Below are 24,501 nucleotides of genomic sequence, written 5' to 3' on the forward strand. Positions count from 1 at the left end.
ATAACTCTGCTTCCCCACAGCCTGACCTCAGGGCACACAGAGATACGTAGGCAGAGCCATGCAACCCAACAAAATCCAGCCATAACAAGGCTGGGGTGGTGAAGGGGCAGACAGTGCATTTGCCTTTGCATGGCTGGGGGCACACAGGGCTATATTGAGAAGCTGCCTCTGCCTTAGCCGCCTGATAAGCTCTGAGATAATTGTGAAATTTCTTTTCCCCTCCTTTCTCTGCTTGTGCTCCCCAGAGACCAGAGACCTGCTCTCCTGAATCAGCTAGATAGGACCACCCTGTCCTTGCAGCTGTCCTGACACCTCTCCCCACCATGGTACCACCCACCGGTTACACAAGCCAGGATACCTCTCCCTCGCCATTCCTTCCCTTCACCTACAGCAAACACCCCCTTGTTTCCCTTCTGTTTTGACGACTTATCGATCTGCTGTGGCAAAGCAGAGGCAGATCTCCAACACCTCCTCCTCAGGCATGTGGATAACAGAGACAGAAACAGGGATAGGGCACAGCCTCCTCAACCCCTGCCAGCAGCTGCTGCTCTCTGCAGAGGGCATACAGATTACCAGACACAAAGTACTCCACAGTATATCTCACAAGGAGTTACAAAAGGCTTTTAAGTTACCAAATGTTCTCTTTCCCACTTATTTGGCAGTGGATACTATAAATCCATGGTACACTGTAGACTGCAGCTCTCTGAATATGGGGCCATCTAATTGCCCTGCTGGGCACAGAGCCCAGTGCTTTATACACAGCCATCCCCATCCCTTCCAACCTCCTCTGATAATTAAAAAAAGAATTAAAAAGCACCATATAAGTGAGAGGAATCACCAGCCTCTTAAAGGCAAAGTAAACAATCAGAGAGAGAAAAAAGTTTGTAAATGGGCTGACCAAGAGAAAAGGATGTTTGTTGCACAAATAAAGTGAGTGGGAGCAAGACTTTCCAGCCTGACTGGTGAAGAGATCTGTAAATCAAGACTTGAGCTCCTAGCCATGTATATGAATCAATTAAAGCACTCAATGAATCATTTATTTTCAACATAGGCAATCAGAAACAATGGTTTAATGTTCAATTGATTTCTCATTTGTCTTGCTCCCCTGAGTAATGATAAACAACTCACCCCTTACATGGTGCATGCCTCAACCCGACTGCTCCTGGAGCAGCTTCTTCTTCAAGGAATCACACTGGGCACCTGCTCCTACCTGCTGACATTTCACACCTCTTGGTCACTGCCTGCTGATGTCTTTGGCTCCGCTTGTCTCGTTCATTTCATCCCCTATGCTCTTCCCACTATGTTCCTCCTTCTTTCTCTCTTAAAAAAAAATTAAATAGCAAAGTTTTGTTTCCAACATGCAGCAGTAGAGCCAGATTCTTCACTAGGAAGCATCGGGATTCTACTTCTCAAAAGCTCAGAATATCAAAAACTGCCAGAAAAGCAGCATAGGTCTGTGACATAAAACAGTCTAAAGAAAGGAGGGAGTCTTGAGTATATTTTCTATTAGATACTGAATCCCTACACATTTTCTTCATCCAAAGTGCCTTTAGGTAAAGTAGTTTGTGTAGACCTCTGCCTCTGCCTCCTATTCTGGACGCCTCATGGTACATTTCACTAGTTAGACCCAGGCGCATCCCAAAAGGAAACCCTCGGTTCCCAATCTGGGCTATGCTGCAGTCTCAAGAAATTAAGACATCATCTGGCAGTGAGGAGTCCTGCAGTCACACAGTTAACTTTAGGGTGTGCCATTCACACAGCCCAGCTGGCCATCCTGAAACAAGACAGCTTGCCTGTGGCTGCTGACTATTCCTAGCGGATACAAGGCACCTCTGGGACCGAGCCAAGAGGAAAACAAACATAATCCTATTATGACAAATAAACTGATAAAACACAGGGGAGAAAAGAAATGTTTGGGGCACACTGAGCTTTCTCATCCATGAACACAAGGTGCCTGCAGAGCTGAGCACGAGCACTGATTTGGGGGCACTGGGAATAAGTTTCCTGGAGGTCCAAGGCCCCACCATGCTCACCCATGTGCTCCTCTGTGGAGAGGGCAGAAGGCAGAGGTGGGAGCTACACTGCCTCCTACGCCTGGCAGGAGTGTGGCCTCGGCTTGGTCACTGCTGAATATCAGTGCTATACACAGTGTGCTTCACCTCTGTCTGCCTACACTCACCCTGGAGCATCCCCTCCCCAAGGGATCTGCTCCCTGGCATGAGTCTCTGGGGCTTCTTTTTCCCTCCAGCAATCCAGGCAACCGACCAAGAGATCTTGCTTCTTTGTCTTTGCCCAGCCCTGTGTAGCTCTTCAAAAATCATTTCTGGCCATATTTGTTAATAAAGCAGGCCTGAGAGAGCTGCGGGATCATAAACAATTTGTTTCCTCTGCGCTCAGAACATTTCCAAACACTTCGGCTTTTCAGCCACTTCAGTGGAGAACATCTCAAACCACCCCCCCTTCCATTTATAGCCACAATTCAAAGATTTTAGCTCCTTTGCCCACCTTCTCATCTCTTAAGCTTTCAGAGAGCAGGGACAACCTCGGGGAACCAGCTGCCAGTGTCACCCTTCCAGCCCCCATAGGAGTGAGATGTGGAAAGCAGCAACTACCCCACACCCCTTCTGATGTACACATACTCTAACTTTTTAAAGAAAAATATCAGCATTTTCAAGATTACCCAACATGCTGCAGGGAAAGCTGTTGAGACACCTCTCCCAAAGTGTGAGCTTTGTGTCATTTGCTGCACTTGGGCAGCACCACTCACGCTGTGGTTTTGACTCAAAACAGCAAGCACAGCAGCTAAGGAAAGGCCTTTCAAAAGGCTCCAGATGTGCCTCCATGGAGCAGGCACGTCCAGAGTTCACCAAGCCTGAATTTAATGTTAGCTGCCTGATGTCATCACAATTGCAGCTCGCTTCCTTAAAATCCTGCAAGCCAGAACAGAGAGCTGGTATTCACTTAGGCCATGTTCAGTTGCACTCTTCCCCAGCAAAGTAGCTCTCCTGGGAAAGGTAAAGAGCCTTTTACCTGATAGCTTCCATCTTGTCTACAAAATCATTAGAGAGTTTCCCAGGTCACGCAGTGCATCCCCCAGGCTTCTTTGTTCTAGTATAGCAGCTCATCCCTTTTACCAGCTAAGCAATCAGGCTGCCATGCCATGAGGTCGACAAATGTTGAAACCAGAAGCTGAACAGACGAGGAAAACGTAGCAGGCCAATTTTCACAAGTATTTCAGGTGTGGTTCTTGATACCATTGGACCAACCTGCTGCTGAGAACCACCAGATTTATCCTTAGCTGAGATTTTCACAAAGCTTTTTCCGTGATGCAAGGCAACATCAGGCCTGGGGAAGGGAAAATTAATGGATGTGAGCTGGGTGGTGCTGTTTGATAGTTGACACTGAGGGACTCCCTTCTGGGATCATTTTCTTCAGTCCTATCAGTGCTTACCCCAATGATTTCATTATCTCACCCGTGCTGTTACATGTGGTTAGCCACCAACATACACCTAACAGAGTCAAGGAATGGAAAGCAGCTGCCAAAATATTACTTTGGGGATTGTCAGCACTATCCAATTAGCACCAACACGTGGGCATGCCTTGCCCAGGAAGAGGGATGATGGCCAACACTCACAGTTCAAGGAGCAAATATGTGCAGGAATTGAGCCCTGCTGACTGCTCCTTGCTGCAGCCCACAGGCTTCCCATGCATGCTTTGGAGCCAGCAGATGTGGCACCCAGGCATCTCTGGGAATAAATTTCCTCCATTTTCTCCTGAGATCTGAACTCCAGCTGACAGCAATAGAAGCAAGAAGCAGCTCTGAGCTGCCTCATTGTCATAGATGCAAATCCCAACTTCATCAAATACACCCCAACCTTTCTGAACCAAAAAAAAAAAGAGTTGACTTTAAATTTTTGTAAAATTATCAGCCTTTTACAACTTCAAGATGATTTTAAAAAGTTTACCAATTTTCTGCATTGCTTTTGATTTTATAAGACCATGCATTTAAAATAACTAGCACTTTTCATAGCATTTAAAGATTTGTCTTACAAGAAGGAGAAAAGGGTTATTGTCTTCTATATGTGAAATCAGAAAAGACCATTTGATTCCTGCTCAGAAATCAGCAATTTCTAAGAAATAACAACAAATCCAATTGAAATTGAAAACTGCCACAAATTAATTTTTTAGAAGAGGCAAAAGCACTTTATTTCAGCTAGAGAAAAGCTTGACTAAATCCTTCACCTGGGTTTGGCAAGTAAGTTCGAACCAGTATCACAGTAACTCAGCTCCATGGGCTGGACACAGTGTGCAAAGATTACATCGTCAGACTTCACATTGTGATCACTTGGAATAGGCAATACCACTTGGACAATCAAAAAAGGAGATAAAAACAGTCAGTGCAAAGGGAACTGCTTAAAGCTAAGTCCTTTGTAGATCCTGTGCCATATAGTTCCTTCTTGCCTTACAAGTTTTGTTATGAAAGTCACCTCAAATTAATTCCTTGTATATTGCAGTACCTTCCTTCCTTCCTTCCCTGCGAGAAGGATCTTTGCCCTGTTTGGTCCTGTAACGCTGAATCACATGCCCGATTAGGTCACCTGAAAGCTCTTTGCTGGGATGCCATGATCCTGGCTCTGAGAGCAGAGTTCCACATGACTTTATCCTTATTCCACTCAGCAGGCAATGAGATCATCCTTCTGATGGCCCAGGAATTGTTGCAAGTCCTCTCAGGCTGCAGTGATTCATGGGGAGGCTGCTGGAGGTGGCTTTGGTGGAGCATGGCACCCGTGACTCACCGTAGTGCTGGATAAACACCCGCGCTGGCAGGGCGCCGGCTGCAGCAGGGCTGGTTCCTGAGAGCAGTCGCAGAGTCCTTCCTCCCTCTGCCCCACTCCAGCTCCAGAGGGTGCAACTCCTTTGGTTGCCATAGCACGGGACTCTGCAATAACATCAATAAAGGAGAACGACCTAAGATGAGGCCACCTGTTTTACAGTCACCTTGAGGCACTGCAGCAAACATGTTGTGCTCAAGTGAGGGATGTTTCATTTCCATAGCACAGGGAACAGGAGCAATCAGGGAGCAGCTCAGCTCAGGTCTGCTCAAGAAAACAAGTAAAAAGACTGGGGGAAAAAGGAAAAGAAAGGGAAAAAAGAGTTGTCTCTTCTAAAATGCACCCTTAAAGAAAATAGTCAATGGTCAAAAAATGGTCAATGGAGGAACAAGCCGGCATAGCTGCCATTTGATCTGTAGGATAGCTCAAGGTTTCTCATCAGCTTTAGTGGAAGGGAAGGAGGGAAGGAAACCCAGAAGAAGAGGGGACAGAGTCAGAGTTCCCCTTTTAAAGGATGTCAGTAAATGAGTCATTACACATTATCACTGTCTCCCTAATTACGGAATGCTCAACACAGGCCCAAGGGGAAGGAAGAGAGGTTTACTGAAAAATACATATTCCTCACTTAGGGACAGGAGATCAGGCCAAAGAGCTGCAGGCCAGCTGCAGAAGACAACAGAGGTTAAAATCATAAGGTTTATCCACATCCACATTGTCCCCATCAGGGAGAAAGGAACAGCAAGTACAACAGGTCTGGCCAAAGACAGACCTGGTGATTTCTAGAATCATGAGGACTCTTACTGGCCAGATAGTGGATGCCTGGTTAAATAACCTTGTACACTACATTTGTAGTGTAACAGAGACTGAGCTTGAGTTACCTACCTAGGGAAACCACTGCAGGAAACACAGATCCAACCTCCCAGAGCTTCCACTGAACTTTGCTGTCGAACGTAACTCTGCTAAACAGGTTTCTAAATTGTTCCTGCGGGTCTCCCCGAGGCCAGCAGGCAGGCAGCACCCTGTCAGCCAGAGCCGCTATCCCGTGGCAGCCTCTGACTGCATGGAGCTGAGGGGAGACCAGCCTGAGGCCAAGAGCCAGCAACAATGCCCCCAATGCCAAAAGCCACCACAGCCTGCTGAGAACAAGGTTCCCCCATCCCATCTTGTCAGCAGAAGCACATTGGGACTCCATCTACCAGGTGTTTCCATACCCCACACTGTCCCTGGAGCACGGGCTGGCCCCAGAGCTGCTGTGGACTCTCAGTGGGGGAAATCACAACCCCTTCCTGCAAAGGCTTAATCAAGCAGAAATATGGTAACAAGAGCTTGCCAGTTTGGCACACAACATTGTAACAGATCCAGTTACCAGCAATTAGACACTCCACCCCGATTAATTTGTGCTAAAAATCCTATGACAATTTTAAACAGAGAGAGGGATTATGTGTTCAAACTATTTACCAAAGGTTGGGGTGATTTCTCTGTCATTTAAAATGTTGTATATTAAGCCTGGACATTTTATTCAGCGATATTTAAAGTACTTTCAATGCAACTTATTCAGAGAAGTACTTTCATTAAACAAGAGTTTAAACTCAATCATACAATGGACCTCTGTGATTAGCCATGGACCCCACTGCCAATTCATGCTGAATTTTTAAGCTACACATTCTTGCAAATCTCTGCTTTATGGTCTTTTTTAATACTGTTGGTTGCTTCTACAATTAGAAAACGTCTCCTGCTGTATTTCCATATGCCCTTCACCCACGGGTTGCTTATGCCACATTTCACATTATTTCAGATACTGTCTTTGTGCAGGGCTGGGGACACCACAACCTCTGGGACCCCACAGCCACAGGGCTGTGCCATGGGGCCTTGCTCCTCTGCTTGTTGTACAGATGAGGAACAGACCAAGATTTCAGGGATATTCCTCACAACTGTTTAAAGAGCTCCCCCTGCTAACACCCCACCCACAACCTCTGTGCCATATCTTCAGTTGGCAACTCATCTGTAATTTGTCTTGCAGGGTCTGATTTGGTGGTTATATTGTTTAGTAGATCCAAGTAGTCAGTGAAAATTGGTTACATACCTACTGCAAGGTGCACACAAAGAGGGCAGGGGTTAAGATTTGGCTTGCACAATTAATATTCTCCCTACTGCTATCTCCTTTGCTGCCTTACTCAATATGTAAGGTCCTTCAGAACATGAATTCTGATCTGGGACCATCTCCACTAGGATATGAACCAGTCTCATATTTTGCAGAGACCAATAAAAGCAGGAGCTGCTAGATGATCCAGCCCATGCTCCATCCAGTTGAGTTTCAAGTCTCTGGCAACAGATTGCATCAAATCCCTCACAGTAACTCAGGCAGTACTTTGCAGCAATGTAAAAATACTTCCTAGATTTCTTGGCTTCCTGGTTAGCTGCTGTTTTGCACACTCCATATGAGTACTTGTACTATTTGGGATGACCACAGCAGCTCTACTCTAAGTGTGAGGGTGCTGGTTTCCTTCATAAAGACACACTGCAAGAAAAAACAAGCATCAGAAACATCACGTTTGTCAGGAGACTTGCTGCTTCACAATGTACGCATAAAGAGGCATCCCATCCTGCAGGACACCAGTTAGTCATTGGGAACACTTACTGTAACTTACTATTTGATTTGGTCCTTAATTCCTTTAAGAAGAGGGTAAGCAAACCTCTGCCAGGAAAGGTTGAGCTGTTGAGCTCACAAGGGTCATTCCTCAGTTACCCACAGATTGATATTGGAGCTGCCAGCACCTGTCCACATTCATCTGTGCTCAGGTTAACACTGCTGGACCAATCCTCAGCCTGGCTAGTGAGCATCTCTCACCTCTCCTCCTCTTTCTTCATCCAAACTTCATCCAATTTCTTCATTGCAAATGTCCACTGTTCCCACAAGCCTTTGCAAGTTCCAGTGTTCTTTTTTTACCTCTGGTGTCCCTTAAGCCACAAACTTATTTCTTTCTTGCATTCAGTAGGTTGTCTGCTGCTTTTGAGTTTTCTCTCACATTTCTTACCAAGTTCCTGTCTTTTACTTGCTTTACTGACTTCACATCACCATCAGCCACCCCAGACAGGCTAGCATTAAAAATTGCAATATATTCCCAGCTTTCAAGCCATAGCCTACAGAAGACCAGCATTTTCCTTAGGGTTTTCCCATCTTCAGAACCCTTATTTCACTAGCAAAATCCTATTCCTCCCTTTTATAACTACTTTGGGCTAAGAACAACACCCTGTAGCCCACAGCAAAGTTACCTATGTGTGAAGTTAGCTCTTCTTGGAGCAGGAGGCTGGGCTGGGTGACCTCTGCAGATGCCTTCTCAGCTCAATTATTCAATTGCTTAGGCTATAACCTCCCGGGAGGAAAGACTGTCTTAAACAGGATTCTGTTCTTTTTAGAAAGAACACGTGAGCACCAAGTACTTGCAGCAATAAGCAGTGCTTATGGTATGAATATACTATGCATGTGTTCCAAGTGCTCTCCCTTTCACGTAGTGCTTACTAACTTTCAGCAGAAGGAAAATTGAATATATGCTCTTCAAGAGCTATCTCTGGGCTTTCATGTGCTCTTATAAAGTGGTTGTTGTCCTCACCCTGCCAGAGAACCCCAAAATATCCTGGAGCCTTAGTCCATACCATGAAAAGCTATGTGCAAATTTAAGAAACACGAATACAATTATTTTGCTCCGGTGCACAGGGAAGCAGCACCAAACTGACAGCACAAATGTATTTGCTTTCGGTACCAAGACCATGGGTGGGGTTAGAAATCACTTCACCAAAAGGCTTTTGAAACTGTCGTCGACAGTCTTTCATTAGGGCTTTTTAGACACCGCAGAGCTAAATTAGTCACACCTTTATTTGAACAGACTTTCCTCACCCACCTCTGCAAAATCACCCCATGTTCTCAGATTCTCAGCTCCCTCAGAAGCTGCTCGGCATAGGGGGTGAGCAACGTTCACAGGGAAAAGAGGCAAAGTTGCACTTCTTGGTAACGGCCTCCCCCAGCGACTCGCTTGCAGTAACAAGGCAAAGCTGCAAAATAAAGACATGCAAGCCTTAAAAGCCTGAGTTCATTTTGTTCCTCTATTCCCACACCTTCCTGGAAGCTGGCAGCAAAAGGTCTCAGTTTGCAGATTTTGCAGAGAGACGTTTGGGAAGGACTCACATCGGCAGAAAGAAGAAAGGGATGGAGCAAAACAGCCACTGGAATCAAGAAACAGAGAGAAAGCAGGATGAAGCAAATGGAAGAGTACAGAAAGCCTGCCACATGAAAATAAGATTAAGAGAGGGATGAGTTATTAACGATGATGGAAAATTTAAGAGGAAGATGGAAGATTATAAAAAAGGAAACAGAAGTGGGAGAAAACAGTCATGGGACATATAGGGGTAAATACAGCTGTAAAAGGGTGGGGAAAAAATCAAAACCACATTTACACCCATTTTTCTTCCTAACAACAGGGATTAAAGATGTGCATAGGGAATACGTCTGAATCAGTTTAAAATGCTGCGTGAGAAACACCAGAAACCAAAACATGAAGTTAGCAGCGTGTCCTATTTTCAGCCCCAGAACTCAAGCGACTCCAGCAGTTCTCAGACAATTGCTTTCTGCAATTTTTTCAGCAGACATTTTCAGTGGAGTCAGGCACAGGGAAGTCCTGGTTTCTCCTGGAGACTGTGGTTTAAACCTAGAGTTGCCATAAATAGCAGACAGAAAGGTACCTGTAAGGGTTCTGAACACTTGTCTCCACTTGTGCCTATTTGTTGTTGTCACTTTCTTCCTTGTGCACTTTTCCCTATGAAGCCCACAAGTTACTGGGCTTCAGTAATTCCTAACATCAACTGAGCACATATCCACCTTAGATATATATTTAGTTCCTTCCCACAACTTGTGCTAGCCCACCTGAAAGATATAAAATTTTACTCTTTTGAAGAAACTACCAAAAGTGCACATAGGGAGTCAATTAATCTGTTCCCCAAACCTATAGAAAAGGACCACGAGGAGCAAGCACCAGAGAAGTGAAGGTGCTAGTAGCTTTGTATCCCTCAGCCCTGCGCTTTACTGCTCTCTCTCTTGGTCACCTTTTTACTTCTAATGACAAAGAAATGGAAAATTAAAGGGAAATAAAATGAATTATAAAAAATTATTTAGAAGCGGAATCAAATATTTTCTAGCCAGCTCCTCTTGGTTGCCCAAATGAACATTGTCTGGGCTCAGTTGCTAGGGTTTGTTTTCAGAGAAGAGGAAACAATCACTGGGATGTATTCTGGAGCTAAACAGAGTTCTTGCTTTTATGCTTATTTTGCTGCTGGATCACTGCAGCCACTGAAAATATCTGCTGCCCCTGTGCAGCAGAGAGTAATTTGAAGCTAACAGCTCTATTTATGAGTAAAAGTCCTTTTGTTTAAAAAAGACAGAAACCAAAGTAGGTAGAGTTTATATCTTTGCTCCACTTGACCCACCAGGAAGCATCAAAGTTTCTTGCTTTTTTTCCCCTCCTCTTCCCAACAAGTAGGGATAGAATAGGACAAACAAGGAGCTATTGTTCAGACCTGATCAAAAGCAGAAGAGGCACATCTCTGTTCAAAGAGAGTCTGTCTGCTTCAGATGGTGTGAACAGTCTTAGAAACTCATGTAACTCTCTCCCCTCCGTGCACACAAGGCCACCCTCGCTGAGCATTTGCTCAGCCACTGCCAACCTCACTCTGAACAACAGCACTAAAGTCAACCTGCTCATATCTCCAGTGCTTCCATGCTGAAAGTAAGGACATCAGCAGCTGCAGATTGAGGATTTTTGTTTTCTGTTTTTTTGAATCGGAGAAAGTTGACAGCTGAGGCAACCAGTGCCTATCCTGCAACCTCAGCCTTCAGGCTGAAAAGGCATGGAACCAATTATATGGCAAGGAACAACCACTGGCTTGAAACTATTTTTCTCTTGGAAAATAGTGGAAGTATTTGATGCCGATGGTGCTGATCACGCACCTTGCAGCAAGTACCTTCACACGTCCTTCGCCTCAGTGTCACTTTCTTTTCGGCTTGCACAGAGACTTCTTCAGCTGCCAGCTTTAACGACATACAAGATTTCCAGAATGCATCTTTCAACCAGGGGAACACAACAGAGTTTTTAATATCAGCTTGCAAGTAATAAAAAAGTAACGTATTTTTGGCTATTTAGATAGTGACGTGGCTAAAACAAACTCCTTTGTTTCCAGCAGCTGTTAACAATACCTGTAGGGAGCTGTTCCCAAGGCAGTTATCTCTGGCACTAGCAGCAGGAGGATGTAAACAGCATGTATCAAGTTAATGGAAAACATTGCGCAGCCAAATCTGAAAGGAGCAGTGTTAGCTGGGCCTCTCTCACAGGGATTACGTTCTCACACACAGCAGCGGGCAGGCCTTGCCCCGGCTGCGGGCAGGGCTGGCCAAGCAACGCAGCCGAGCCGGAGGCGCCGAGCCCGGGAGGATTGTGCCGTGAGAGCCCCGGGCTGGGAGCGCGGGGTCAGCGCCCCGGGAACACCTCCAGCACGGAGCTGGCTCGGAAAGGGTTAGGCAGGAGCCAGCGTGTGGCTGTCTGCATCCATCCACACAGACCGACCCTAAGATTAGAAAGATACTGACGGGTTATTTTGAATGACATAGTCCAGGCTTGTACACTGTGGGAGGTGTGATGGGAACCCTTTCTGTCTTTCTTGATAATTTAATGAGCTGTTGTAATGAGGGATCCACTGAGCCCCTCATTTGTATGCAGTTCCCACATGAGATGTGAATATTAAATTCCTCCAAGTATGAATCAGCACTCTTACTCCCACAACTTCCCTCTATCTCTCAATCTTCACCAGCTCCACAGCTCCAGATTACCCTCATGGTCCCCTGGGCTCCCCCACTTCACTGCCACCTCAGCAGTGACCAGAGGAGATTGATGCGCCCTGGTCACAGTCAGAAGCATCAGCCACTCAGCAGAACCAAGCGGGAGACAAGGTCTCGGTCCTTTCTTGAAAGCCAACTGCAACCAGGCGAGGGCCATGCCCTGCTAGCCTTTGGGAAAATTGTATGGCATGGGAAATTTAACCTACAGGGCATCGCTGTCTCTGACACCTGGTAGTTTAAATAATGAATTGGTAATTATAAACCCTTTTGACATAAAAATGAAGTTTAAAAAAACAAACTTTTGAGACACACCTTTTGATGGTGAAGGGTTTTCCCACGTAGATTCCACCAGCAGCCGTCACTCAGCACTGGCAGACAGCAGGTGCTTGCCACTCCAAACGAGGAGAGACACTCACCAAACTAGAAAAGTCAGGGGCTAAACAAGTTTGCAAAAAGCAGCAATTCCAGTCCAGAAATGATTTCCATAGCAGAGAAGAGGAAGTGTTCCCTGAGGACAAGGAGGCTGGCTGGATTTTGCTTTTTTACTGCTGAATAGATGTTCTTTCATATGCAATAAAGAAGCAAAAATAATGGGAGAATGGGACAAAACTGAAAAATTCAAAATTGCAGTGCAAAAGTCACCACACGCTCCTGCAAAACAGGCTGTTCTGTATTTCCACAGTCCTGGGAGCTGTAGACCAGAATTTCTCAATAAAGTGTGCTAAGCTCAAAGGCATGAAGATAGTGACAGATCCAGACTTGTTAGTGCCATGAACATTTGTCTTGGCCACAACATACAGCGTGTACATGAAGTGCTGCATCTACCATCTAATGCCTCCTATGTTATACCCAAACCTGTGCAGAAAGTCCCAGCCCAGAAATGTTCAGAAACTGCAGTTCAACTGCGTGTCTCAACATAAGAACAAACCCAGGATTTCAAACACCGCGATTTCTGCTGTAGAGTCCTTCCCACAGTCACACATCCAGACTCAGTTGCCTGAGATCTCCAGGACCAAAGCCAAGAGTGTAATAGAAAGGAGAAAGTACAAACCTCATACCCAGCAAATGGGAACTTTATTAAACTACCGAGTTACTCCGAAATGTATAAATGTTCCATTAAATACAGTTGGTTTTCTTTTACACAGATTTATAGAAATTTATTTACATGTTCCAAACACTTAAATTATTTTTCAAGCTTACTACCAATAAAATTTGTTGGTAGCAAATTTCTTTAAAAAAGAAAGGAAAAATGCCAATCATCTGCTCTTGCAGATGTGCATATATCCACACAGATACAAATAAGAAGGGAGATGCTTTTGTATCTAACCCACAATGGAGGCAGTATCCAAAAAGCTTATCCAAAAAGAAAAATATTTGCCCTTGCAGAAAGTGGGCTCTATAAATTCTCCGTGTGGGACAGACTCAAACAAGAGGCCCTGTACAATACTTTATGGTGTTTGGGTATGATGTCTGCATAAAGATTGGCTGGTATGTGGGAGGAGCCAAAGGGCCCTTGCCAGATTCAAACCTCAAAGGTAGGTGTCCCTGATAGCAGCCCGTGAGAAGCATGTGAGCTCATTCTCATTGAATTACACTCTCCCAGCATAGAGGGATAGAGCAGACAAACAGATCTAGCACTAGTATGTCAATGCCGCTTGTCTGAAGAGATTCCCCTTTTGTTTTTTATTTTATCCTTAAATGAGGCTTCATTCGTAAGTGAATAAAAGGCAATTCTTTAAATAAAATGCTGAGGAGAACAGCACTTTCCCCACCTAAATACATTCCTCTTGGGAAGATGTACAGCATGCTGAATGAATTTTCCCTCATTCTCTGTATCTTAGTCTGACAGAAATTAAAATTTGTATCTGCAGGAAAAAAGGGCTGTTTTTACTTCACAAAAAGCTTAAAAAACCACATTTGAAGCAACCAAAGAACTCTACAAAAACATTGTCATGCGTAAGCTCTGTGTTTCATGCTAAATATTCTTGTTGACAAGGAGAAGGAGTGGAGGAGGAGGAGGCAGGGAAACTAATGGCTCAATCAGAGCCATTGCAACATTCAAGTAGTTTGGTAGTATACAAACCAGTGGAAACATGGAATGGTAAGAAAGTGCTCGGCACTACATTGCAGCCTTCAAGAGCTGAACTGCAAACATCCTGATATGTATCATAAATATATGGCACTTCTGTATGACCAAAAGCTAGCAAGTTTGCTTGTGATCAAAACAAGTCAGAAGTAGTCATCATGCCAATGGCCCTTCCAACAGGCACAGCCTCCAGCTGTGCTATCCAATGCAGCACCAGCCATATCCACTTGTGCATGCAAGACAATGCTGCCACATTCTTGGAGAACAAGCCTCCTGCCCAGCAGAAAGCCTTCCCCAGACACACATACACATTCATAAAACATGCTATAAATTCTTCAGGGAGGTTAAAGACAGCCATAAACATCAAATGTCTTGTTTTACAATTTTTTGGCCAGCAGTTCCCAGTCTGTCCAATTGCCAGCAATGGACTTTGCAACAGGCAAAAAGAGCTCCCGAATCCAAGGAATTGAAAGCAATGGAAAGCACAATCACCCAAGTTAATTTCAGTACTGTTCCACAAGGATTCATTTTGACATCAAATAAGAAACCAACAAGCACAAAGGCTTGAGTCCTAGGAAGAATCTTATGTACACAAAAAAACTGGCCTTAATCCATGATTCTGTCACAAAGTGTTTCATCTCGTAGTTAAAACTTCTTAAAACTTTTTGGCTTTTGGTAACTTTTTTTATCACAAATGCAAAGATTTGCTGTTCTGCTCACATTCCATCACAGTAGCTTTAAATACATTCAAATTCATAAAAAAGGATTTAGACCAGAACACAGCTACTTGCCCTTTTCCAACAGTGTGCCGTACTTCAATAAGCACATGATGCCATGTATTGGCAAGTTTAGTGTTTTAAGGAATTTCACTACACAGACATCCAGTGCTTGGACAAGTGTTCACATTCCAAGGTTAAAAAAACCCTCTCCCTTATTTCAATAATGGCTTCAGGATTTTACCAATTGTGGTTCGGTTTGCATCCTTCAGTTTAAGAGATGCCTTTTCCACTGTTCCCAGTTCCTTTGGTGCAGGCTCTGCTTTCATGCTGACAGCTTCTCCCTGCAGGATGCTTCTTCCAACCACTCTGGCACTACTTGCTCTCTTTAAGGTACTCACACTGTTCTCCTTTGGATTTGGATCATCAGAGGTCGCTGCTGGCTTCACTTTAGGCAGCCTCTGGGACACAGACCTTGTGATGGGTGGAGGTCTGGATGAGCTGGATAGATCCACTTTTGCACGCTTTGAAGAAGAGGCCACTGTGTTCCTTGCAAAGTTTGGGACAGCAGGTGGTGCTTTGGGAATAGTGACTGTGGCAACCTTTGTGTCATCTGCAGGGGTCTGGGGTTTTACACTGGAGCGACACATTTTTGTTTCATCTGTCTTTGATTTGACATTACTCTTAATGGGTTTAGAGATTGGCTTCTTGAGAGCAACTCTGTCCCTCTCGAAATGGGCACTGCTTGAGGTGACAGTGCCCCTTCGTAACTTTGGCTCTTCCACTGACATGCTGTGCCTGTAGGGACTTCTTGGCAGTGTGTCTGTTGTGCCTCGAACAGAGCTGCGATGAGACAGCCGATTTTCCACTGTACTGCTTTCACGAAGGGCTGGCTTGGCTTCCGGCTTTTTCACGCTGCTGGGTGCCCTGTTTGACCGAGAAATAGGCACCACTTTCCTCATACTTTCATTCTCAGAGGCATTCAAAGTTCTGACAGGTCTGGAAGGAGCTGTGTGGCTAGGGCGAGTGCCACTGGATTTTGTGGAGCTTGGAGATCGGTCTTTTAGAGAGTTTGTCTTTGGTCCTACTAGATCTTTATTTTTTATGGGTTTTTCTTTAGGAAGGATGTGCTTGCTATCAGCATCATCCTTATCATTGGCAGAAGTGTGAAGAGACAGGTCCTTGTCAGAGGTGGAATTCGTGTTTGAGAAGAATGATCTAGCCTTGTGTTGAGCATCATTGCCAGAAGAGCATGCTTTGCCAGGCTCACTTCTTATTTCGTTGCCTGCTGATTTAAAATCATTTCCCTCTTCAGAGTCCAATGTCAAAGAACAATCAGTCGTGGTATCTGACATGTAGCACACTGGCCCATCTTCCCTACTTCCTGAAACACTTGTATCCATAGACATAGGGCTGCTGCTGCTGGGCTCTAAAGCTTCATTCTTGCAACCCACTGCCTTGGCTTGATGGTCACGGGCCTCTCTGGAACTCCTGCAAGCTGGAGGCAGCTCATCATCAGCAGTGCTCAGAGAATGAAAGCTTAGATCATCCAGAGTCTCCAGGTCTGTCCTGCCAGCATCCTCTAAATATATTAAAGGTGCATCTTCTGCAGGCGTTGCTCCTTGAATATCAAACTTACGTAACCCTTTAACAAGTTCACGCTCCTCAATTGCAAGGGCCAGAGCATTTACATCTGTGGACTCCTTGCAGGACACGTTGGAAGTGTGCAAGGTGTAGTCTGTGCTCCTCTGTGAGTAATGGGCACCAGGACTGGCTGAGATGCTGAGGTGACTGGGCTGAGCTGGAGGCACCTTCCCTGGGCCACCACTTTTCACTTCCATTTCAGACTGTTGGTGTAAGTGCAAGGTATTTAAGTTGAGATCTCTTGTTTCTTTGGATTCCGTCCAGGCTACATTAGGTTTTGCTTGTCGGGTGTTTGCACGGGGAAGGCTGTTAAACTTGTTTGGATCCTCATCTTTGGAGATTTCCAGGAAACTCTGCAACTCCCTGTCTGCAGTGATCCCCAAAGAAAGTCGAGAGCGTCTGGAATTTGTGTTTCTGTACAAAAGGCTTTGAGGCCTCTGCTGCAAGAAGGGAAGAAATTCTCCAAGTCCATTTTTAGCCAACATCTCTACATCATTTTCACTGCTGCTCCGCCCAAAGCTCCCAAGCTCTCCAGCTGCCCAGGATCGACGCTTCTCCTCCAGCTCCTTTCGCCTTTGCAGACTATGAAGCTCCTGGATCTCTCGTTCCCTATTCTCCTGAAGGAGGAAAATCACAAATATGTCTCAGAGGACAGTGTCCTGTGCATAAGAACAAAACACACTCCTTCCTCTCTTCCTTTACTTCTTCCCATCGAAGTTAGTTCCTACTGCTCCCACTCTCAACCTCCAATACATACACATGCATGAAATCACCGTGGCAACCACAGCCTGCAACCATTAACCCTACGGAGAGCAGCTCCCTGCATAACTAATGGGACCACACATCCATCTGGTCAGCATATGCAAAAAACCCACACCAGCCCTTGCAAAGACCAACAAATTGACCCATCAAACCCAAGCAGATGTCACATCTTAGAATTACAGAATATGCTGAGTTGGAAGGGACCCAGAGGGATCACTGAATTCAACCCCTGGCCCGGGATAGGACCATCCCCAAGAGTCACACCATGTGCCTGAGAGTATTGTCCAAACACTTGAATTCTGTCAGGCTTGGCACCGTGACCCCGGACAGCCTGTTCCAGTGCCCAACCACTCTTTGGTTGAGCCAAAGAGTTCCAGATTTAAGTCGGAGAGCATCAAGTCCTCACTAAGTTTAAAGGTGGCAGTGTTCCCAGGTGAGTAAATCTCTATCTAATCTAATCTTTACATCCACATTTTAAGACAAATTTGTCTGACCAGCACACGGCCAATGCAGTTTTTCCAACCTACCTTACTACAACTGCAATTGTTCCTCAGCAAGTCCAATTTCTACACAGTGATACTTTCCTCTACCATTACAGACTGAAAATTTTGTGAAAAGGCATTGCTTAATTGCATATGAAAGCAAATAGAAAAGTTAACACAATGCCTCACGATACTTAGACATCAACTGACACCACTCAAGGACCATCAATCAATGTCTCACTTCAATTTTGGATCTCATAATCACTGTCGGTTTCAAAAACTGGCAACTGTAGTACAGAAATTGCCCAGGGTAGGATGGAGACTTTGGCAGCTAAACTGAGAGATTTTGGTTCAGGAAGCCATAGAAGAGATAGTTTGAATTTGAAAGACAACACAGTAAACACTTTTTTACTAAAATAATTAGCAGTGATTTACTGTGAATATCATCATTTTAACTATTACCTCTAGGCTTCAGATTTAAACCTAACTGCACTTTTGGTTGAACTTTCTGGGTTACTTTCTGAAATGAAGAACTTGGCTTGCTGCAGCCAGTACAGCTGTAGCAAAAGAAAGAAGGAAGAGGCTAATCTTGACAGGATTCAGAAATTACATGATTTTCCAGCATGTTGTTGAATCTGGTCTAATCAATGACACACTGTTTTAAAAAAATCACACCTTTATTTGTCTAAAGCTCTGTGTAGTTTAATCTTTCCATTGTTGTGACAACAGAAGAGCTGCACCACTAGGAAAAGTCACCTGAAAGCTTTCAGTAAACAAAAGCCTAATGCTTTGGGATGAATGGATTAATCTACACCTCTTAAAGTGGATTTGAGACTACACTGGGCTCTGAAAGATAGGATGCATTAGAGACCTAAGAAACCTTAACATCTAAGAAAGGAAAAAGAAAAAAACTTGCATTTCAGGAAAAATGTTTGGCAGGAAGCTTTCTTTCACAGGTATGGAATTACAGAATGAATTCTTGCCAAATGGTAAAGCTCAACTTTAAATATACCACTGTCAAGAGAAATGGTTAAAAATAGTTGCAGATATTAATACCATATTCCATATTAGAAAAAGAATATTTTAACCTCACCCAGAACATGTTTTAGGAGATTTTATTCAGATGAAAAACCTATTTTAAGCACATAGTTAGAAATGCCAAAAAAATTGCAAAAAATATTTAAGCATTTGAAATATGTGCACATGGCCATGGTGGTACAAGCCATCTTTTTAGACTGTTGGATGTGCTGTCTGCACATCACATTCTTTTGTCAGAATTGCCATTTTTATTCTAAATTGTTCTGGTAATGTTGTAGGAACAATGGTCAAACCACAGTTAGCAAGCAAACCTTCTCAAAATTTGTAAGAAAGAGGCTAATTTGTCATTTTTTAGAGTGTAGCTGCTTACTACAGAAAGGGGACCTCAAAAGTCATAGCTATCCAACAACCACTTGTAATATGTGACTATGAATGAAATCCTCAATCCCCAATATTTGAACATATATGGATGAAGTCACCTCTTGCTAAACTGACTGCAATAGCTATCACCATTTGGTTTTATACATTTGTACAACGTTCACCCTCCTGTAACTGCGTGTTGTCTTGGGTGGTAAAGGTTAGGCAAACTAATGGTACAACAGGTGCATTAGCTGAACATCCTCTCAGCTTGCTCCAAATTGAGACTGTTCTTTCTGAACCAAAGCCTTTATCCAAAGTGCTGCCAAATGCAGATTGCAAAAGGGCACTGATCCTACTAATTCATGCTATTTATAAAGACCTAAGAAATATCTGTAACAATAGACAGACTTTGCTGCACCAAAACTGTAACCAACGCCAGTACTGCTCTTTCATCTTTGTACATTTCCTGAATTATTTAGGACCAATTCAGGGTACTCGGCAAATGAATGCTCACACTGGGGATAAGGTATCTTGCTGCCATAGGCCTGTTTCACATCTTAAGTTTTCACCCACAAAAAGCCTTTGAAAGGACCAAGTAGCATACACAGCCCTTACTTTACTTGGTGAAGTGCTTCTAGCCATGTAGAGGAAGGCAGTGGAGAGCCTGAGCTAGTGTGGATTCAGGCAGGTACATCCAAGGAATGGTGTGCCACACCTCAAGGCCTTTCCAACTATCCCACACTTCTAGGTCAACGCCTGAACAGCGAGCCATAGTCAGGAAGGCTGTGCAATCTATCTCACAGCTCAGCTTAGCAGTCACCAGCCTCCTCACCAAAACAGAAGGGAGGGGCCCACTTACAAGCACACTAAAGAACAACCCTGATGTATCACCCCAGTGGTCTCACCCGCCTTCTGAAACAGAAGATGCAGAGCAGCAGGCTGCTCACAATGGCCATTTCCTACCTGGCTTCTGGCAAGGAATGCTTCCAGGAGTGCAGTTTTCTGTAGCCATTTGAGCAAATAGATCAAATACTACAAGATACTACAAATGACCCTCAAGCAGAAAAACCAACTTAATTCATGTGAGCCAATATCCATTTCAAAACTGTGAGAATCTCATTCAGCACTCTTACCTTAACAGATGTGTTGAATCTTATGCAGAAGTCCCTAAATATCTGGAAACATTCATCCAACTTCATAGTTTCTTTGTCTTCACAGAAAAAGTCAATGAGAGCATTTCCCTCCTTTTGCAGTTCTCGTTTCTGGTGTTCAAGCTCCTTTAGATGCCTTACAGCAAACTGTAGCAAAAGCCATACACACATGAACCAGACAGAAAAATTAAAGTCACAACAGGTCACGTATATATTAAGAACTTATGAAATTCATGTTCCAACCTAGAAGTTGTTACAGAGCCCAGGAAATTAAAATTTTGAAGGAGATCTCATACTAACAAAAGGACACATGCCATTTCAGCAAACTGAGTAAAGAAGGCCAGGAAAAATGGATCAATCAAAATGTACATTCTAGTGACTAGAATGGAAACCAGGAAAAAACTCAAAAGCCCTTGAACAAACTTACTGCTTTAATTTTTAGATGAGTAAAATCAAAGACCATATTAGAACACTGACAAGACCTCTTGGGAGCTCCTGAAAAGCTCCTCATTCCTTATTTTCCCATTTTTCCTTCAACCTTCAACTAAGCATGAAGGATTAATTCCTCCTCCCCACTTTTCCAAAAACATACATGAACTGATTAATGGATATACACCACAAAATCAATTCCTTCCTAAGGTGACCCTAGACCACAATAAAAAAGGTTTTCATGCTTGAAAGGTAAGGAACCACGGAAAATACATATATTTTAAGACATCCAGAAAATGTTCCCCTAAAGTGAATCGTAAGTATAGAGCAATGCAGACGGGATGGGAGTAGTTTAGTGGAAGAAGATTCAGGAGGAAGAGAATAAGGCTGTGATTAGACTTTGAGCAGCAGAACTCCTTAAAACACTTTGATCAGGTGCCCTGTCTCTGCTATCTGCATCAGCAGCTATATACTTCTATTCTTGCATGATCCCACATCTGACACCACCTGTAGCTCAAAGCAACCTGAGAAGAAAAGTTAGTTTTTCAGACAAATCTCTTCTCTAACTCATAGTCACCTAAATATTTTTCATAATGTAGCACTGGGCTGGGAAAATGCAGCTGGAGGCACTGGTGACCACTTAATCAAAACCTGCTTTCAGGAATTACTTGGAAAATTATACCACTAGGATAGGAACAAATATGACTTGCTAGTCTTAAGAAAAAAAAAAAAAGAAAAAAGGGGGAAAAAAGCCCACAATAAAAACTGAAGATAAACTGGACAACTGATAAAAGCGTACATCAAAAAATAGTTCCTCCTACATATTTCAGGAATTTATTCACAAGGGTGAAATAATCAAAGCTGACTTTTAGATCAGCTTGGTTATCACCTGTGATTTAGAAACAAAATCCGGAAGTGTTTATGCAAGGTATGCATTTGTAAAATTATTTTTTCCCCAACATTTCTTTTGGAATGTGGCCTAAACAAGGTTGTAGTGTTACATAAAACCACCTATTAAATTTTTAAAAATCCCAAACATGTTAAAACATAACTTTAAAGAGTCTGGGTGCAATGGATAAAAGCCAACAATTCAGAGTGAATGAGGACAGGTATTTCAATCTTAACCTGCCCCTTTCTTCATCAGCTTTTCATCTCCTGAAAAACTACAGGGACTATTAAATACATTTGCAAGTTGAAAATCAGGGCGGGTTAAGTTTCAGATCAACACCTGCCTTCTTACTCTTAATAATTACCTGTAGTGTGAAACAGAAAAAATAATTTAATTGAAGCATAATATGTATTTCTCGAGGCATCACCACATACTCAGAAAATACCAAGAACTCTGCAAGGTAAGTTCTATATACATCCAGGTCTGTAAAGTCACTTAATAAAACAAAACAAAAAAAAAAAAAGAGAGAACCCACATGGACATAATGGTATGGCTTTGAATAAGAGACTCCGTGTTAAGGGTAAATTAGTAGAGAAAAGAGTCCCTTAACCTTCCAGCTTCTAGCAATATCTCTTCAGTCACCCAGCAATCAAGATTCATATGCACTGCACACCCTCAGCTAAAACTGATGTGCTCCAGAATAACATAACATGCAGACATTATATTTTGGGCAGCTGCAAAGTACAAAACCAGAGACCACTCCAAACTGTTTTATATTTTAACTACTGATCTTCATCAGTAACTTCGCACGCACTAAACACGCTTGCCTAATAAGCCTTGGGCAATGTACACTCAATATCCCTCCCTGTAAAAACACAGCCCTTCCAACAATCTTACTTGACAAACAGCATGAGGCTGGAACACCTTTGTACAACTGACAGGCTAGGCATATTAAAACAGTGCTTCTGTTTATTGACAGGTCCACACAAATTACATTCAGCTGAGGAATGCTGCTGTATTCAGGCAACAGTAACACATTAACACAGATATCCTACGAACCTGGAGAAAGTTTTCCATCTGGTGAAAGAGTTTTGGGTCTCGTCGGATGCTGTCTTTAACAGATCTTGTCTTGACAGACAGCGAGTGGAGTTCTGCTTCTACACTATCAATAGACAACCTAAAAATAGAATGTACAGAGAATGTTTATCAAAAGAGAAGGAGTGGCCCACAGGTTAGCCACATCATGCTGCAAAAGTGGATGCTTTACATGAGGTGCAAACAGGCTATCAAACAAGACCTGCCTGTTCAGGAAATCTTTCCAGAGTAGACACTGAAAATTAGGAGAGAGATAAGCACATTTCTTCTTATTTGCAACCTGAAAAGATTCCCATGAGGTGTGGTTTCATTATTAACTCCAGCCAGTCCTACCCACCTAACCTTAGAAAGGTTACTGCTGCCCTGCCTCTGGAACACCTGTCCAGGTGTTCCTTTTCTCTCCTGGTGCCTGTCCTAGCACTCATTTTCGTGATGGCCAGCCATACCTGTGAACTGAAAATTAACCTAGGAAAAGGAAAAAGCCAGTTTGTTCCAGATGGATCCTTTGCTTGGTCCAACTGACTACATGACTGTTTGAGTGCAGGAGCTGCCACAAAAAGGGTGCCACAAGAGACAGTCAGCCAGGACTACTGATTTTGGCAGTAGCATCTGGCATCATGAAATTGCACATTACACTCTTCTTCTTACACTCTTCTTCTAAGCAGTCACAGCAATGCAACCCACACAGTCTCAACCCCGCAGTTACAATATTTCACCCTTCTACTAAACACCAGCAGTGAAGCTGCTGCTGTGAAAAGGGAACTCAGAAACTGAAGATCACAGGAAAGACCTCTGATCTGATGTAATTTAAACATTCTCCTGGGAGACCCACATTCCATATAACATGAGTTCCCACCTCAATCTCCCAGTCACTTCAAGGGTAAATGCTTCTAAACCTATGGCATTTCCTTCACAAGAGAACTAAACTTTGCCTAGGAATTGAAGCAGTGTAGCTAGCCAAGTGATAAGAACTAACAACTGTACACATGCTCCTCCTAAGGCTGTTTCACCAGCAGCATTGACTTTGAAACACTAAAGCTGAAGAACTTGCGGCAGCCTGATTGAAATGCACATGGCAGCAGATGGTGACACATGCGTAAGTTTGTCAGTACACACACAAATTAATATAATGTGTGCTGGTTTTTCTCTGCATGCTTCATCTGGAAAGTTTAGTTCCCTGTTTTGGGAAAACATCGTGTTTCTGCAACTAAGAAAGGCAGTAGAAAGTACAGGCTACATTTTTCTGCCTGTGAAGGAGGAAGAGGATGGCCTACAAGTAAAGAAGGCAAGACAATAAAAAATAAAGAACATAATGGTAGTTGTTTTAACATGCTCTAACTGGGTGGATTTATGAGCAACTTGTACATGACAATTCTCTCTAAAGACCTTCCTCATGCCCAGTGGTGAGGTACATATTTAATTTTGTTTCATTTTCATGTACAGAGTACACTCCCTGAATAGACTTCAGCATGAGTTACAACAGAAGATTTTCAGTGTTAACAAATGCGATCAAAGAACAAAGTGGTTAGAAAATAAATATCACCAAATTTGGGACTCTGCCTGTTTCTTTCCTGCTTGCCAGGGGGCTTGGAAAGCTATGTTCCCCAGCAGCCCACATGGCAAAGTGCCAAAAAGGTGTGTGGGTTGGATGGCAGAGAGCCACACAGGTGGTCCCTCAAAAATTTTCTGATTAACTCAATGGCCACTCCTTTCCTCAGAAGATTTCAGTCTTTTGCAGACATTACTTAACCCTCCATCGGATCTAAGAAACTGGATCCATTTTGCAGCTGGAAAAAGAATGTAAATAGATTGCCCTAAGCTCAAGAGTAAGGAAGTAGCAAAACTGGGAACAGAACTTCAGCATTGCTAGCTTCCAGGTTTCAGATTTAGATCACACTGTCTCACAAAAGTAAACACAGTTACTGAGGTACGAATCAACTTCAGTTTAAAATTATGCAGCTTCAGACTTCAAACTGAAAAAATGCTGACCCACAAATCCTTCAGATTTTCCAAGCAAGACAGCAAATGAAACCTCAAAAAACATCTAAGTGAAGCCAGGGCCAGCACCTGCCCTGGTACCAGATTTGGAAAAGTACTGTAGCCAGATCAGAAACTGATGGAAATTGGTTTAAGG

At 43.5% G+C, this 24,501-nt stretch overlaps 1 protein-coding gene across 2 annotated transcripts in view; it reads right to left on the reverse strand.

The window, feature by feature from the left end:
* Positions 1 to 12,770: 12,770 nt before the first annotated feature.
* FHDC1 (FH2 domain containing 1) overlaps positions 12,771 to 24,501 on the reverse strand; it is a 36,725-nt gene continuing 24,994 nt past the window's right edge. For both annotated transcript variants that reach the window (XM_068187266.1, XM_068187267.1), the window contains 3 exons: positions 22,332 to 22,449; positions 19,937 to 20,101; positions 12,771 to 16,778 (listed from right to left, as the gene is read on the reverse strand). In XM_068187266.1, coding sequence (XP_068043367.1) covers positions 14,733 to 16,778; positions 19,937 to 20,101; positions 22,332 to 22,449 — 2,329 coding nt within the window. In that variant the 3' untranslated portion in view covers positions 12,771 to 14,732. The remainder of the gene's footprint in view (positions 16,779 to 19,936; positions 20,102 to 22,331; positions 22,450 to 24,501) is intronic.

This window comes from Anomalospiza imberbis, chromosome 4 (genome assembly GCF_031753505.1).
Source record: "Anomalospiza imberbis isolate Cuckoo-Finch-1a 21T00152 chromosome 4, ASM3175350v1, whole genome shotgun sequence".
Lineage (NCBI taxonomy): Eukaryota > Metazoa > Chordata > Aves > Passeriformes > Viduidae > Anomalospiza > Anomalospiza imberbis.